Source organism: Rhagoletis zephyria, unplaced genomic scaffold, assembly GCF_001687245.7.
Source record: "Rhagoletis zephyria isolate East Lansing unplaced genomic scaffold, Rhagoletis_zephyria_1.1 Rzeph_scaffold_01825, whole genome shotgun sequence".
In the NCBI taxonomy this organism is placed as follows: domain Eukaryota; kingdom Metazoa; phylum Arthropoda; class Insecta; order Diptera; family Tephritidae; genus Rhagoletis; species Rhagoletis zephyria.
Genome location: NW_016158909.1, coordinates 16,158 through 33,034, shown reverse-complemented (window position 1 = coordinate 33,034; position 16,877 = coordinate 16,158). Strand labels below are relative to the sequence as shown.

Here is a 16,877-nt window from a genome sequence, read left to right as displayed (position 1 = left end):
TTAACGCATAATTTTGCTGAACTTTTATTTCCATTTCAGAAACTCTAGAACTAGTAAAAAGCCAACCAGAAAAGTTATAACTTTTATTTTTTCAAACATTCAACTTTTTCGGCTTTTTGAAGAATTTTGTAGAATTTTCTTTAGACCCGCAAGCAAATAAACGAAGCATACAATTGATGAGAAAATGCCGGTCATACAAAAAGCGCGAATGATTGGAAACTGTGTACGCTGGAAAGAAAAGATGTTTCGGGTGGAAGTCAAATAACGGAATGGGGACAATTCGGACCAGGATTTAACACAATTTTCAATTGGGGTGACAGGGGAAGGATGGGGCACTATGTATCTCGATAGCTGGACAAATTTAAAAAACTCTATTTGGATAACTCGATACATTTCGGTTAGTCGATAAACTTCGACAATTCGATACATACTGATAGTTCGGTGAATTTTAAAATTAAACTATACAAACATCGAAAATTAAAAATTTACATATTGATATGTATATATCGATAACTCGATTTGGATAGCTCCACAAATTTCCATATCCGTTCGTCGAATTTCGATAACTTGATACACTCTGGTAATTCGATAAAAAGCAATAACTCGATAAATTCAAGTAATTCTATAAGTCTAGATAACGCGATATACATAAAAAATTCAAAAAAAAATTCGATTCCATAAACCAACAAATTTCGATAACTACAAATTTCGACCAATCAAGAACCATCGATAACTCGATAATTTGAAAGAACTTGATACAACACGACTCGATAAATTTCGGTAACTCGATAATTACGCGATAGGGTTTCATTCAACAAATATTATAAAAAAAAAATTTCATTAACTTGATACATTTTTGTAACGCGATAACTATCGGTACATTTCGACAACTAAATTTCTGTGTCTCGATAAATTTCGAAACGCCTTATAAACATTTATCAAATTGAATAACTCGATACATTACGATAACTCAATAAACATGGATAATCCGATATATTTAGATAACTTTCTGTACATAAATTTGTGATGACTGGATATATTTTGATTTTTATCCTGTCTTCGCACGCGCATTTTGTATTCTTACTGTTTTCATTTTCGTCTTTATCTTAAATTTTTCCTTCATCATTTCGTTTTTCGTTTGCACATTTATCTTTATTAAAAAGTTGAATTTCAAATGCGAAAACTACTCAAATTGCAACAACAATTTTTCACGAACACGGAAATGTTTAAACGAATAATTTTCAAGCAAATTTGAAACAAACGTTTCGGTAGAATCGCCAAATGAACAGTTACGAAATTTATGTCTGATAGATGTTAATATGTTGCAGCTACATAAACTTATCCCTAGTAAGCTAATATGCTGTGGGTGTACATAATAAGTTTGCTCCCACCCAAACTAAGCCATATCGTTGCTTGCCTTTTCTTTGCACTCCTTAAACGGGTTAAGTGTTTATTTCTTCTCACTAACGGATGCGCTCGATGCATATTGTGTTTCTATTACTCTTCATCTATGTAGATCTGTACACACACATCAACGTTATGTAGATTGAAGACCTACTTTTGGCGCACAAATAAGTACGTATGGACATATATCGATCGGATTCAGTTATCGATACACAGCTAACGTGGTTCTGAGGCGGCACTTTTTTTTGCAAGAGGCTGGCCGCTGGCTGGCTGGTTGGTATGGAAAGCGAAGCACGCCAAGTAGAAAGTGGAAAAATCAGTGCAATAGCAGTAGTGCTTGCTCCGCCACTGCTGTATGGAATTATTTCGCTTGAGAACCTAGTTAGAATGAAAGTATATATACGGTCAATTTGTTGGCCAACTACAAGTGCTTTTGCATCAAGTGACACTTTGCCATAGATTCATGCCTCGTTGCAAATAATTGGCTAGCAATCTTCATGAAGCTAGTTTGTGCCGCATCTTGTTGTACTTTTTTAAATTGGCTTAACTAATTGAATTCTTGGCTAACGTTGACTGGAAATTCTAGAATCACCAGTTGTGAAGCGCTATTTGGGTGAACGTGTTGCTTGCTGCTTTCCCATGAAACTCGCTGGATGCGAAATGTTCAATGTTGTCGGATGCGAGTTAATAAAATGCACACCATTACGGCGGCTAGCACATTTCTAAGTTGATATCTGGAGTGACAAGACGTAAAAAAATTGGCAACGGTTGTTGGTACATTAGGCGGCAGACGGGTACGCGCTTGAATTTTTAATAAAATCCAAAAAAAAAATAAAATGTATGCGAAATTTCGTATATTATTGACGCTATTTGTGTTTGTGAATGTAAATGTGAAAACTCTGTGCGCCATTGAAGCTGAGACAGAGACTAGTGAAACCAAATCGAGTACAAATCTTGCGCTTGCGACTGAAAATGCAAATGATGAGGCTGCAACAAGTATCACAACTGATAATGACGCCCTCACAGCAATAACAACAACAACACTGCCAATAAGCGCAAAAGCATCAAGAGGACGTAGCATTGCCGAAAATTATGACAACGATGACTACAAAGAAGCGCACAAACAATTGTTGCAGCCCACGCATAGCAACGACGCTGAGCGACCGTTAAAAAATGTGTTTAGTGGTATTTATAAGAGCTACAGGAGCACATACATGGGTAATGGAACCTCAGCTGAGTACAAAAAAAGATTAATTGAACGCTTAAATGCTGCTGCTAACGCCTACACGCGGCACGTGAGCACTTCGAAAGCCACAGCGGCACCAGGCACAGCAGTGACTGTAGCAAACGAAAGACTTAAGAACCAAACTTCGTTGGCCGCCATTGCTGAGCCGACGCCCATTCCGCCACCCGCACTCGAAACTGAAGCACTCAAGCTGTTATTAAAAGCAAAGCTACGTAAGCGCAAACGTAAATATCATCGCGCGCAGTCGAGTGGAAAGCATACAAAAATAAATACACACTTTAACAATGCAAATATAAATGCTGATAACGCAAGCGATAGTAACAACAACACTAACAGCATGCAGCAGCTGCCACTTAACAGCGTACACTCCGCACTCGACGTGCAGCTCAGCGACGACGATAAGCATTATCGCTACGCAATCGGACCTGGCGTAAATGTGAGCTTTGATATGCTGAACGATATCGTAAATGTCAATTTGGATGGCGATAACCTGCGTGAAATAATGCGCGGACGCTGGTTGAGCGATAATTCGGAGGAAGGTAAGTGGCGCAATCGGCTAACATTTTACTTCATTTAATTTCGCAAAATACGAATATCAACGAAATATGTATGAAATAAACAAAAAATTATACAAATATTGAAATATGCCATCGTTTGCTTGCTCTTTTGATTAGGTCGCGGCAAGAAATATGATATGGTCACTAAGGTGTTGCCACTTTTCGTGCTGCCATTCCTTATACAATCTGCCATTGTGCCATTTCTGGTTACTAAGTTGAAATTGTTGCTGGTGAAATCGATACTGATTGGTAAACTAGCTATATTCCTACTCATTCTATCGGCGATTAGGAATAGCAATAAAGCGGTGCAATCATACGAAGTGGCGCCGTCGTATTGGGCTGGTGAACCTAGTCGGCGATCGGAGTTGGCGGCGGTGGCTTCCTCGTCAGCGGCATATAATGGCTATCGTGTGGAGGGAAAACCGGCGGCTTGGATTAATTGATATGAAGTGACTAAAATTTGTGTGTTTTTAAATTTTGTTGTTAATGAAATGGGCATTAAAAGCAATCAAGGGGCGTGGAGTGATTTCAATTGAATGGGTTTAAAATGATTCAAATAAGTAAGTATCAAGTGCGAGTGAGTGGGTGTCTATTGTTAAGGTGACCAGAATTTTTCAACACTCCAGGAGGACAAATTATCCACATTAAAAACACAAAATTTGTTTATATTAATTTTAACACATAAATACCGAATTAACAGTTCAAAATTTATTTAAACACAAGTCAAACAAGTTAGTAGTATACTGCGTTGCATAATTATAAGTCCGCCACATATTAACAAGCTTTGACTATTATTTATTTGTCATTGTATTATTTGCAAAAGAAATTTCATTAACGTATTTAATACTCTTAATCGTCTCTAAAACAACCTACTTCAGGGTAATTTTTTAGATAATTTATTTAGATAATTTATGTATTGTCCTACAAGAATATGCCCAGAAAAAAACATGTATACCTTTTCTATAACTTTTATTAACGGTTCAAAGGTTATGACATTTTTAATGAAACAAACTTTTTTTTTTAATTTTATTTACATAGAAAATTTCAAACGCCCACCGACACGTTTTAAAATTTAAAAAAAGTTTTCCAAGTGGGAGAATTTCATTCTCAGCAACTAGTTAATTTTAAGTTCATAATTTCGCTACCTTAATTATTTTGGATCACCCTAATATATATAAATATGCACAAGAATTACTCGTTTAAAGTAATGAGAATAAGTGGCAAAATTTTCCGGAAAACACTTACATATTTGGCAAACAAAATGACACATAGTAGGCAATAATTTTCGCCTGTGAAGACGCGCCATTAGCTAGTCTTTCAGTGTTGTAGAGGGTAATACGGCTTTCCAACGGCACCGTGAATTATTGTGTTCGCTTCGATCGCGAATTATCCCATTCTCATTTATTCGATTTGACAGTTCTCTATCTCTGCGTTTAGTTTTTTCTTCGCTTGGAAATGTAGGCAAAATATAAGTTATCGTTAAAAATGTTAAAGTTTCCTCAATAAGTTGGTGATGTATACATGTATAAACTTTACTTTTCGTACTTAGAAAGAGTGCCAGTTTTGATTTGTGAACTGGTTTCGATAAATTTCCAATGAAAATTAGAGATGACAGCGATTTGTTCGTAATTCGCATGGTAATTGGAACTGAATTACTATCAAATGTGGTAATTCGCTGTCAAAATTTTGTATCACGAATTACGTAATTTGAAGGGTAATTGGAGTGCGAATTACGATTGAGAGTGTGAACTACGTAATTGGGGCGCCGTGGGAAAGCCGTATTAAATATTAGCTTTGTTCCAGACGCTTTCTGTGGCGTTTTCCATTTCCACAACAGCTGTTATGGCAATTTGACTTTTTGCACATTTGTGCCCGGAAAAAAAGTCTGGGCTGTTTCGGGCTCAAAGAAGACTTTTGCGATCCAAAAGTGGAACGTACTCGTTCTTTGTTTCCTACTTTTGTAGCGTGAGAAACGCTTTCTGGGTTGTTTTGGGATCCCGCGGGGTCGTGTGGAACAAACCTATGGTTGAATTAGGCTAAAGGCCGTTTACACAGTTCAATTTTCACAGGCGGTTAGTTGAATCAAAAGTTTACATCATTTTACTGAAAGTTGAACAATGTAAATGCCTTTTTAAATACAATGATTGCGTACGATTAGAAAATATGTATTAATATTCTAAAGGAAATTTTTTGAAACTTTCATCAATGCTATACAACTTGAAAAGGAGAAAAAGTAGGATATTTTTCCTGAAAAGGAGGACAGAGGAATATTTTTGAGGAGAAATCACGTTTGAGGAAGACAATCCTTCTCAGTGAAGGACGGTTGGTCTGCTTAGTATTGTAAATGTTGGACGGTTTTTTTTCAAATTTGTTTGATCGCGACTAGAGGCTGAATCCACAACGATCAGTTTAACATGTTTTCTTCTTACTTATCAGTGCACTCGTCTCTTGGTCTGAGCCTATACAAAAAAAAAACTGCGCCAATTTTATCTCTCATTTGAGAAGTTCAAAATTGTGACTATATTTCAGCCTGAAACACAGTGGGCTATTTGCCAATGTAAACTGCAATTGATCCTAGGTACAAAAAAACCTGCATCTGCTATGTTCTCCATCTTTGAACCATCTGTGTACCAATGTAGGTATCTGGGATCAAGTGCATTTGCACAATCATCGCGATCGGGGACTATAACTTGGAACTTTCTGCCAAAGCAAATCGCTCTAACCATAGAATCAGAGATTCCGCATATTTTTAACTATAGTATCTTCCCAACAATAACTGCGTGAGGCTTCTTTGCGAAGAAGCCGTCATTGGATAGTCGAAGTTGCAGCTCATTCGTGGCTGTTGTTTAATGGGTAAAACTATGGAGAGGAGTCCATCCTAGAAAGGACTCTAGAGCCGCAGTTGAACGTCTTCTTATTGATCCAGTGACCGATAGATATGCCAATCTTTGCAGTTTGTTAAGGCGAAGTATGGCAGTTTTTTTGCATTGTTTTATATTTACCACCATGCTATGGATGCATAAGTCAACAGCGTAACGAAACCCGCATAGTGCGATTGAGAGCCCGTCCACGCCAAGTGGTCACAGAACGGGAGAAATGACCCCAACCTGCGGGTAGCCTCTTACAGCTCTGATCTTCACTTGGGTATTGTCCAAGGACAAGCCTTTTTGGACCAATGTCCTTGGGATAGATCCATAGCCAGTAGTGTCTATGTTGACCATGTTCATCTTTTTATAAAACTAGTATATTCCATTATTCTCTCTTCGTTTTCTTTGATCTCAAGCGGGGCATAGCACCATCTGGGTCTGTTGGTGCCAATCGCTTTGAGCTCCTTGCACCTTAAGCTGAGTTGCTCCGCTTCTCTATCGACTGTTCTTCTCCACGTCGCACTGTGGTCTAGAATCATGTTAATCTAATAGTTGAAAGAATACGCTACACGAATCAGCGAAAATTGTCTATAAGAAATATTTTACTTTTTTAAATGAGAACCGTGATCGAAATATATCTACCCGTAAAGTCACTGTATGTAGCATATATATATGTATATGTCTCGTGTTACTATTTGGAAAATACTAGTTTTTTTATGGGACACCACTGGATTTATTGTGTGTACATTATGGGAAAAGTACGCAAAGGTAAGTCATATAAGTTTTTTTTGTGTTATCAATAAAAAATAACTTTGGTTAATGGACTTAGTTTATGAAACAATTAACTTTAAATTACCTCTGCGAAAATTAAAAAAAATGCAGATGTTTGCAGACCCATACGGTTTGAAAATATAGTCTAAAGCGGGGTTCAGACGATTTATACCTTTGTACATTTTGGCAGTTACAGAGAGCACTTGTTTGGAAATTTTTTTACTAAGCTGAATCCACTCTCGATAAAAATTTTTGGACAACATCACTCTGTGATTACCAGTATGTACAAATGTGCAAATTGTGTGACCCTTGCTTTACTATCTAATTTTACTTTTCAATATATGTACATACATAAATAAGGTCCTTCAGGGATAGTCTATAATGTTTTATGAATCTATTTCAGAGTATCCTCGAGTAATTACTCGTATGTTGGTATTTGATGAGTGGTTCAAGTTGAAGGATTTGAAAAGAAATTAGTGTTGTAATGAATTACTAAAAATAATGTAAAACCACATGATCTTCGTGATATACTGAGAAGTTTATAGAACATTTGAAATTACGCATAATGGTTCAAAACTCAATTTTATTTCGAATTAAAACAAATTTCTTCAATAATCTATCATTTATATTGAGAGCAAAGTATCTGAGTCATGATGAAAAAAGAGACTTGTTCTGGAAAGATGATTACGTACCGGGTGACGAAAGTTAGAAAATCGTGTATAAGTAAAAAGACCGTGGGTGTCAGCTGGTAGATATGTCGTTTACATACTCAAAAAATTGTGAGCCGTTTGAGTTCAAATCTATAGCATATATTCGTATCGGTGTCTATTAAGAATAGGTTAGGTTAAGTTAAGTTGAAGTGGCCGCCAGTGACCCCGCCAGCACATTTAGGCCGTAGGAAAGTTGTCATATGCCTATCTTGGATATGTAGGTTGGTCTTCGAAATATCCAGAATCCATGAGCTTTCATTTTCTTTTAAAAAGAGCGGGGCATTCGCTTAACAGGTGCCACAATGTCTCTGGCTCTTCTGGCTTCTGCATAAGTCGTTATAGAGAGGTTGGCACCTCTCCGCGTGCCTTCCGATGGCAACATGGTCTATTATAAGACCCACGGCTGCTGCTAGGTCCGCTCTGCTCAGCACGAGATATGTTGACCCCTTTTTATCTCAATTTGGCCACGTAACTGTCATATTGCTGCAACTGTTGAGACCAGCCCAATTATCACTTGCTAGTTTAAGAGATCGCTTAAAATGAGCTTGCAAGTATGTGAACTTTCTTGCAAGTTCGTTTACCTGTGTGCGGAAATTTTCCTCTCACAACCATCGCAAGGTCGTTAGCATACGTAACGACCTGTTAATGTTTTTGTAAATACAAAGTTATGGTATAAAAATGGAGAGATTTTAAAACACGAGCATTTCAGCGTGTTGTCAGCGTTTGGGACTTAATTTTTTAATTTTTAAATTAGTAGATTAGAAAACTTTAGAATTCATTGAGAACTATGTGGAATCATTCTCTACAAACAAGTATATAAAAACTTATATGCATATATTTCTATGCACTTATGTATATATACAGTACCCAGTTAACCTAGCTTTGCTCGGCTTTTTTAAGTTTTCAAGGTGTGGGTACCAAATACTGGCCATTTGGATAGTTTTAAAAAATACATTTTGGAAATATATAAAAAAAATTTGTACCGACATTTGCCGGGTTTGCATTTTGTTGATGCGTAGTTTTGTACTTTAAACGACGATATATATAACGGGTGATTTTTTTGAGGTTAGGATTTTCATGCATTAGTATTTGACAGATCACGTGGGATTTCAGACATGGTGTCAAAGAGAAAGATGCTCAGTATGCTTTGACATTTCATCATGAATAGACTTACTAACGAGCAACGCTTGCAAATCATTGAATTTTATTACCAAAATCAGTGTTCGGTTCGAAATGTGTTTCGCAAACCCAATTGCTGCGAACGGCGACGAATCGACATTTCACGGTCTTCAGCAACACTCTCAGAAACAGACGCAATATTCTCTTCTGTACGCACTGTACGCATTCGTGTGGTTGGTTTAATGTCCAATAAAGTAAACTGAGTGCGAAACTTGGTCACAATCGCATTAATTGTTTGCTCACTTGGTCGATTATGTAGACCATAAATCGGACGTAAAGCGAACCGAACACTGATTTTGGTAATAAAATTCAATGATTTGCAAGCGTTGCTCGTTAGTAAGTCTATTCATGATGAAATGTCAAAGCATACTGAGCATCTTTCTCTTTGACACCATGTCTGAAATCCCACGTGATCTGTCAAATACTAATGCATGAAAATCCTAACCTCAAAAAAATCACCCGTTATATATGCTCGTTTAAAGTAATAAGATACATATACATATATACACATAACTGCTTATAAAACTATTAATCACCTGCTAATTAATGACTAATATACATATACGTTTATATAGTTACACGCTTCCCATTCCTTTAATCACATAAATGCATAATTATCTACATTATCAAAATCGATTTACAATGCACAAAAATTCGCGATTAGATAAGATAATCCTTATAATAGCGGCACGTAAAATCGCCAAATAAAATTATTCCATCTTATTTGAACAGTTCTAGTGTGAACAACGGCGAATGCGGTTAAATATTCCTCGCCAATACATATCACATAAGTGCCCGAGAAATGATAATAACGGCAAAAGTAGTAGCCATTTGTTTGGGCATATCCCTTACTGCCTTCACGGTGTCCACAATTGTGTTGGCTGTTCAGAAGGCGAATCTGCAGGCTGAGCTAGACGATGTACGCGATATATTGGATCAGTTGGAAAACACTACTACCGCTACGGCTGGTACGACCACTGTAACTGCTGGCACTACCACCACTATTGCGACCACTGCTACAGCGCCAACAGTTGCCACATCCACAACAACTACAGCGCCAACAGTTGCCACATCCACAACAACCACTGCGCTGCCGGAGACTACAACACCAACACCAGAAGTTGTGAGTTACCGGCTTCCCGACAGCATTTACCCAATCAGCTATGATCTTTATCTACATCCTGAAATTGATACGGGTAACTTTACTGGCCAAATATTGATTCGTGTGAACACGACGAGAGCCATCAACCAAATTGTGCTGCATGCCAGCAAACTGACTATAAATAATGTCTATCTAACCGGTACCAATAATCCAACTTTGTTTGTGAAGAACTTCTACCTCGATACGGTACGTGAGTTCTTGGTGGTGGAGTTGAGTGAGGAATTACCAGCAGCGCGGGCTTTTAATGTTGGCATATTGTTCGAGGGTAATATGGATGGGCAAATTGTGGGGCTTTACAGTTCATCGTACACCAAAGTGGATGGTAGCAAGAAGTGAGCAGCTAAATTAGCATTGAAATTTTGATTTATTTCTCAACATTCTATTCAACAGAGTTATTGCCACCTCTAAGTTTGAGCCGACTTATGCGCGTCAGGCTTTCCCCTGTTTCGATGAGCCAGCCATGAAAGCAACTTTCTTAATCACTTTAGTGTATCCCAAGGAAGGTGATTACCATGCGCTCTCCAATATGGATATTTCGGTAGGGAGAGTGTTTTACTTTCCTTTTTTTTGAACACCAAAAATGTTTTCTATATTTTATTTCGCAACTAGCGCGAGTCTAATCAAGGTAACTACGTAGAGGTCTTCTTCAATCAGAGCGTGCCGATGAGCACTTACTTGGCCTGTTTTATTGTTTCGGACTTTGCAAACAAATCGACTACGATCAATACAAATGGAATTGGTGAACCTTTTACTTTGCGCGCTTTTGCGACTCCAGAACAGCTTGATAAAGTCGATTTTTCGCTGGAAGTTGGCAAAGGAGTTTTAGAATATTACATACAGTATTTCCAAATCGAGTATCCGTTGCCTAAAATGGGTAAGTTAGGGTGCTACATATATACATCGAGAAATATAAATAATTTGTTCATAGTAACGTTTTCATATATTTTGTTGTCCTCGTACAGATATGGCCGCCATACCGGATTTTGTGTCTGGTGCAATGGAACATTGGGGCCTTGTGACATACCGAGAAACTGCTCTGCTCTATGATGAAAATGAAAGTTCAACGGCGAACAAACAAAGTGTGGCACTAGTAATTGCTCACGAATTTGCACACATGTGGTTTGGAAATTTGGGTTAGTTAACGGAAGTACAAAATAGTAATTAACAAGCAGCCATTGGCCTATAAAGATATGCATCTGATACAAATAGTTTATCAAATCTAGTTTCAGTTTCTAACTAAATAGTTAGTTATCTTATCGCTATCTATACATGTATTTATGTGGCTCATAAAATGCGTTTAATAATCTTTATAATACCAATACATATTTACTAATACTGAGTACTATTTAACTACTTGCAGTGACAATGGACTGGTGGAATGATTTATGGCTCAATGAAGGCTTTGCTAGATATATTGAAAACAAAGGCGTAAACGCTATCTTTCCAGCATGGAATATGGTCAGTTAAGATTGTATAACTAATTATCTACTTATATAGTTAAAATCTCATATTATGAATATTAAGAAAAAGTTGGTTGAAAGTCCTTTTCTCATTATTCCATAGCTTGACCAATTCATTGTAACCCGTTTACACCCCGTGCTCACACTCGATGCCACTTTAGGCTCACATCCAATCATACAGACTGTAGAGAGTCCCGCTCAGATAACGGAAATATTTGATACAATTACTTATGGCAAAGGTGGTTCTTTGATACGCATGTTGGAGGACTTCATTGGTGCTGAGAATTTTCAAACGGCCGTCACAAATTACTTAAATGAGTTCAAGTTCAGTAATGCTGTGACTGAAGACTTTGTAAACGAGATTGAAAAATTGAATTTGGGCATTGATGTGAAATCGATATTGAATACATGGACCATGCAAATGGGTTTCCCTGTTGTTGACGTTGAGCAGCTAACAACGACGCAGTATCGTCTAACCCAACGGCGCTTCTTTTCGAATCCTGAAGACTATTCTGGCATATACGATGATTCGCCGTACAAGTAAGTATCGATTTATTTCATGTTGGAGAGTATAGTTGTGTTTTCAGTATAAATATCGCGGTTTTGCATAAATGACGTCACATCTCATAAAACCAAAAACTCGAGCATAACGGTTTCAAAGTTTTGAATTTAGATACATTCCCATAGTAAAGATGATTTTTTTTATTTTCTTCCAATGAGCTATTGTTAATCGATACAGCTATGAAATTTTTACAAAACGCGCTATAGGTAATGTGATCAGTTTATGTTGCCAAATGTCGTTTTTCGTACTTGTAGAAGTAAATTTTTTGTCCTTGGTATTTGATAAACAAAAATACAAACCAAACAACAGTGTCTTCTGTTTTTGTAAAAAACGAACGACAACTAGGGATGAAACGATACCATGCAGGTACCGATACCTTTACTTGAAAGTAGTATCGTAATAAAGTATCGATACACGAAAAATATCGATACCTACTCGTATCGGTACTTTTGGCTATGAAGGTATTCCGTATGAGCTGGATTAAATAAAATTGTTTAAGCAATAAATTCTCGGTTATAAGTTGACACAATTCCAGGTGTATATCTCTTATAGTAAAAGTTAACGGATTTTATATGGTGACTTCTTAGAATGCTTAAATTTCGATACGAAATTTCTGAGCTGGGCTACGTTGAACATTTTAATTTTTTTTTCTTTTCATCCACGCTTTGCACCCTACTCTTTTCTCCTTTGCTTCTTTTTTAAATAATAGAGCTAGTCTCCACCACCTTTAGTATTGTAGCCCAAAATAAAGTAGCGCAGTGGCAGTGACAGTTTTTAAAATCAGCTGTTACTGCTAATATTGGCAGTCACTAGCGCAGCAAACACACTACGGCGTTGTCAGTGACTGCTTTTTTTGACATTCCCTTTTGTTTGTTTACATTTTTGTTGTTGCCTTTTTAGCTTCAATGACATAAACAGAAGTTGGCTGCATTTCATTTATGTCAAATTCAAGATGCGAAGTTTGCTGCGATGAAGGCAGTGGCAATGAATTTAGAATTTGGGCTAAACTGAGCAGCACCGCTAGCTGTCACTGCTGTATTGTGAGTCGCTTCATTGGACACCACACTTTCTAAAAAACAGCTGACTTCGAAAACTGCCACTGTCACTGCCACTGCGTTATTGTATTTTGGGCTTGTCCCTCGAGCGGCTCGAAATACATGTTGATAGAGGGGTATGGTTAAAAGGTGTTGTTATTATTGCACTTAAACTTAAACTATTTCTTAAAACTTTCTGTTCCGTTTACGTTAGCCTAATTTTAAAAGTATAGTTTCAAGCCTTTTGTTAATTGTAGTCAAACAGGCATTTCACAAAAATTGGCATCCCTAGTATCTACATACATATGTACATTGGTAGAGGAATTACACAGTGTAGCTTTTGGGAATTAATTTTATACTTTTTTATTTTTCCATCAGTTATACCTGGTCCATTCCAATTACTTATAAAACAAGTTCCTCTGCGGAAATTCAAAGAGCATGGTTCTTATATAACGAAACGGAACGTAAGTATACTATGTAACTATGCTATAATTTAAAATTTGCTTAAGTTTGATAAATTTTTGCGGTTGCGGGCTTCACTAAATTAAACGTTTTTTTGAAATCGACTTTTTTGTACAATTCTTGTTTCCATTTTCATTTCATGTACTTAGTTCTTATTAACCTCGATAACCCAGTGCAATGGATCAAATTCAACTACGATCAAATTGGTTTATATCGAGTAAATTATCCCGATGAGCTGTGGCAAAATTTGGCGGATGAACTTACAGACCCCGAGGTAAGTTCATATTCATCGCCTAATCCTTTTAAAATTGGTTCTTGGTGGATGGTTCTTTTTAAAGATCAAACATTTTAATAAGGAATTGAGTTTTCTTTCTCTTAGATACTCATTACGTAATCCTTTTGCAGACATTTAGCGTTGGCGATCGCGCTAGTCTTCTAAATGATGCCTTCTCATTGGCCGATGCCACGCAACTTTCCTACGATATAGCACTCGATATGACTGCTTATTTGTCCAAAGAGGCGGACTATGTGCCCTGGAGTGTGGCAGCCACAAAATTGACTACACTCAAGCGCTCGTTAATGTTCACGGAAGCGTATGTGAATTACAAGAAATATGCGCTTGCGTTAATACAGCCAATTTATGAGCAGGTGACATGGACGGTCGGTACGGATCATTTGGAAAAGTGAGTAATTAATGTGATGCTACTTTTTGGAAATTTCTACAAATTGTAAACTAAAATTATACACTGCTTCACTGCTTAAACAGCCGCTTGCGTCAAACTATACTCAGCGCCGCCTGTTCGCTTGGTTTAGAATCTTGTTTAGAAGAGGCTGCCACACGCTTCACAGCATGGCTTGCTGAGCCAACCACACGCCCACATGCAGATATACGTGAAACCATCTACTATTACGGCATGTCAGCGATTGGCAATGCGGATGCATGGCAAGCTATGTGGCAACTTTTTATTGCCGAAACGGATGCTAACGAAAAATCGAAATTGATGTACGGCCTTGCCGCAGTGCAAGTCCCATGGATTTTGAGCAAGTTAGTGATGCATTTAAAAACACAAAAGCTTGTTTGTATAAATTACTCTAATTTTATCTTCGTTTCCGCCTCACTTTACTTAGTTATGTGAATCTCGCTTGGTCCGAGGAAAATGTGCGCAGTCAAGACTACTTCACATGTCTGGGATATATATCCGCCAATCCTGTAGGTGAATCCATCGTCTGGGATTATGTGCGCGAACAATGGCCACAATTGGTTGAACGCTTTGGCATCAACGAACGCACTTTAGGCAACTTGATTCCGACAATCACTGCACGCTTCGACAAGCAAACCAAATTGGAGGAAATGGAGCAATTCTTTGCTAAATATCCAGAGGCTGGTGCTGGTGCAGCCGCACGTGTACGCGCTTTGGAGGCAGTAAAGAACAATATTGTGTGGCTATCGAATAATAAAAATAGGATTGGCGCATGGTTGGAGGAGAACAGCGTTTGAATAGTAACAAAGGGGAAATTTCAGCATAGAATTGAAATTTAATAAAGAAATACATATGTACAATACCCATCGATTTTTTTTATTGAAAATTCAGCGAAATTATATTTCGGGATTTAGGTTACTGAAATGAAATTGCTGCCTAACGGCTGCATCGGAGCCAATACCTGGACCGCGCAAAAAATTCCAGAGTCTCAATGACTGTATTCGCGAAGAGACCCAACGATTTTACGGTTTTTATGCATAAATCTCGATGCCTGCAGTTCAGGGTTACCAAATCTAATGTTTACCACAACGGAGATTTAGGCGGTTTTGCAACTAGTCGGTGGGCGGTTTTGCTATGTTTTAAATTGCTATGAAAAATCTGTTGCTAGCTTCATGTTGCCAACATGTTGCAAGCTTTATCACTGCGTGTACAGAATACAGTACTTTGTTGAGGAAATGTTTTGGAATTTCATACTTATTTCACAGAAAGAAATTTGATAAGCAATTTGACAGATTTTTCACGTGCAACAGGAACAGAATACTATGCTCAAAGAAGGCAACACATGATTAATACATTTCTACAGATTTGGCCATTTACACCGTTACAGAGTGGTGTTGTTTGGAAAGTCGTTAATGTGCTGAACTCATTATCGATAAAAATTTCTAGAAAACACCACCCCCTGACTGCCAAATGAACAAATGTACAAATCGTGTAATCTCTGCTTAAGAAATGAAAAGTACCAAACGAAACTTTTATGGTACGTAGTACCTATCAGAGAACAGCTTTGAGTATGATCGAGCCTTTTTGATCACACTCACTAAAAATCAAGCACAAGCGAACGCCACACTCGGCAACTATGTGTTCGATCGAGATGCATACCCGACAGCTGCTTTGGTTACGAACGAGTCTGTTCGATCACCCTCGCTATAAATTGAGCACAAGCGAACACCACACTCGGACACCCGCAGCTAACCCGAAAATTTGTGTAACAATGAAACGGACACCCGAACATTGCGATAAAATGCAGGACAACAAAGAAATTTACGCTGAAGGTAACTGGCGCCAATATGTTCCCACAAAGCATACGAAAATGTTGTTGCTTTGTGCTTGTGCATACGCAATGAAAAAATTAGAAGCGAAGTAGACAAAAATGTTTTTGCATCTATTTCGTATAGTTTCGCGTGGAAAGCTGTGTGTGTATATATTAGAACACAGCCTAAAACTATGTAGGTACATAAGTACTTTTACAAAAAATAAATGTGCACCGAGTGTATAGGGCTTGGGCATTGCCGATCTACACACATTTATACCTAAATGGATGTAGGCGTCGTGATGCCGCATTTTGTATGAGCAAAAATATAAGAAATGGTTAAATGTACACTTAAACAAACTACCGAAAAATTCAACCTTCTCTTTACCCTCTACGCACAAAAACTAAGAACACCGCGATGAGAAGGCAACATTTTTTGTAGAAACAAAAACGTCATAAGCCAATCAAGAAAATTTTGTGCACACTCGGGTTGAAACTCGAACACCCGGGTATATTGAGCTGCAAAGCACCCGAACCCAATCAAGTATGTATGAAAAGCAATCGGGTGTTGTGGCCAACATGTTCGTCTTGAGCTCAGTCGATAACGAACAATACTTCTGCTCGTATACAGAGAACGATGCAAAACGGGTTTTGTTAGATGATCGAGTATACACGAAAATCATGCACCCGCTGCAGATGTCTGGTACCTATAAACCCTGTATATATAAGAAAATAAAAAGTGGCCTTTTTTTGTGTTTTTATAAAATCGTATTATTGCTATCGTTTATTAAAAATTTTGTACTTTTATTAGTCAATTTAAAAATACACAAAAATACAAAATGTAAGGAAAAATTAGTTTTCCTCTTTTTGTTCTGCTATTCGGAGCGGGACAAATTCAACAAATCAAAGATCATGCAAATCTGTGCAGCCGTTCTTGAGTGATAAATGGTCT

At 37.6% G+C, this 16,877-nt stretch overlaps 2 protein-coding genes across 2 annotated transcripts; both read left to right on the top strand.

The window, feature by feature from the left end:
* Positions 1–2,240: 2,240 nt before the first annotated feature.
* LOC108365286 (uncharacterized) lies at positions 2,241–3,650 on the top strand. The gene is made up of 2 exons (XM_017619277.1): positions 2,241–3,189; positions 3,325–3,650. The coding sequence occupies exons 1-2, from the start codon at positions 2,241–2,243 to the stop codon at positions 3,648–3,650; spliced, it is 1,275 nt and encodes a 424-aa protein (XP_017474766.1).
* A 5,886-nt stretch (positions 3,651–9,536) lies between these two features.
* Positions 9,537–14,912, top strand: LOC108365285 (glutamyl aminopeptidase-like). The gene is made up of 11 exons (XM_017619276.1): positions 9,537–10,228; positions 10,287–10,434; positions 10,506–10,770; positions 10,859–11,029; positions 11,257–11,354; positions 11,460–11,896; positions 13,331–13,416; positions 13,564–13,688; positions 13,820–14,097; positions 14,181–14,459; positions 14,543–14,912. The coding sequence occupies exons 1-11, from the start codon at positions 9,537–9,539 to the stop codon at positions 14,910–14,912; spliced, it is 2,949 nt and encodes a 982-aa protein (XP_017474765.1).
* Positions 14,913–16,877: the final 1,965 nt, after the last annotated feature.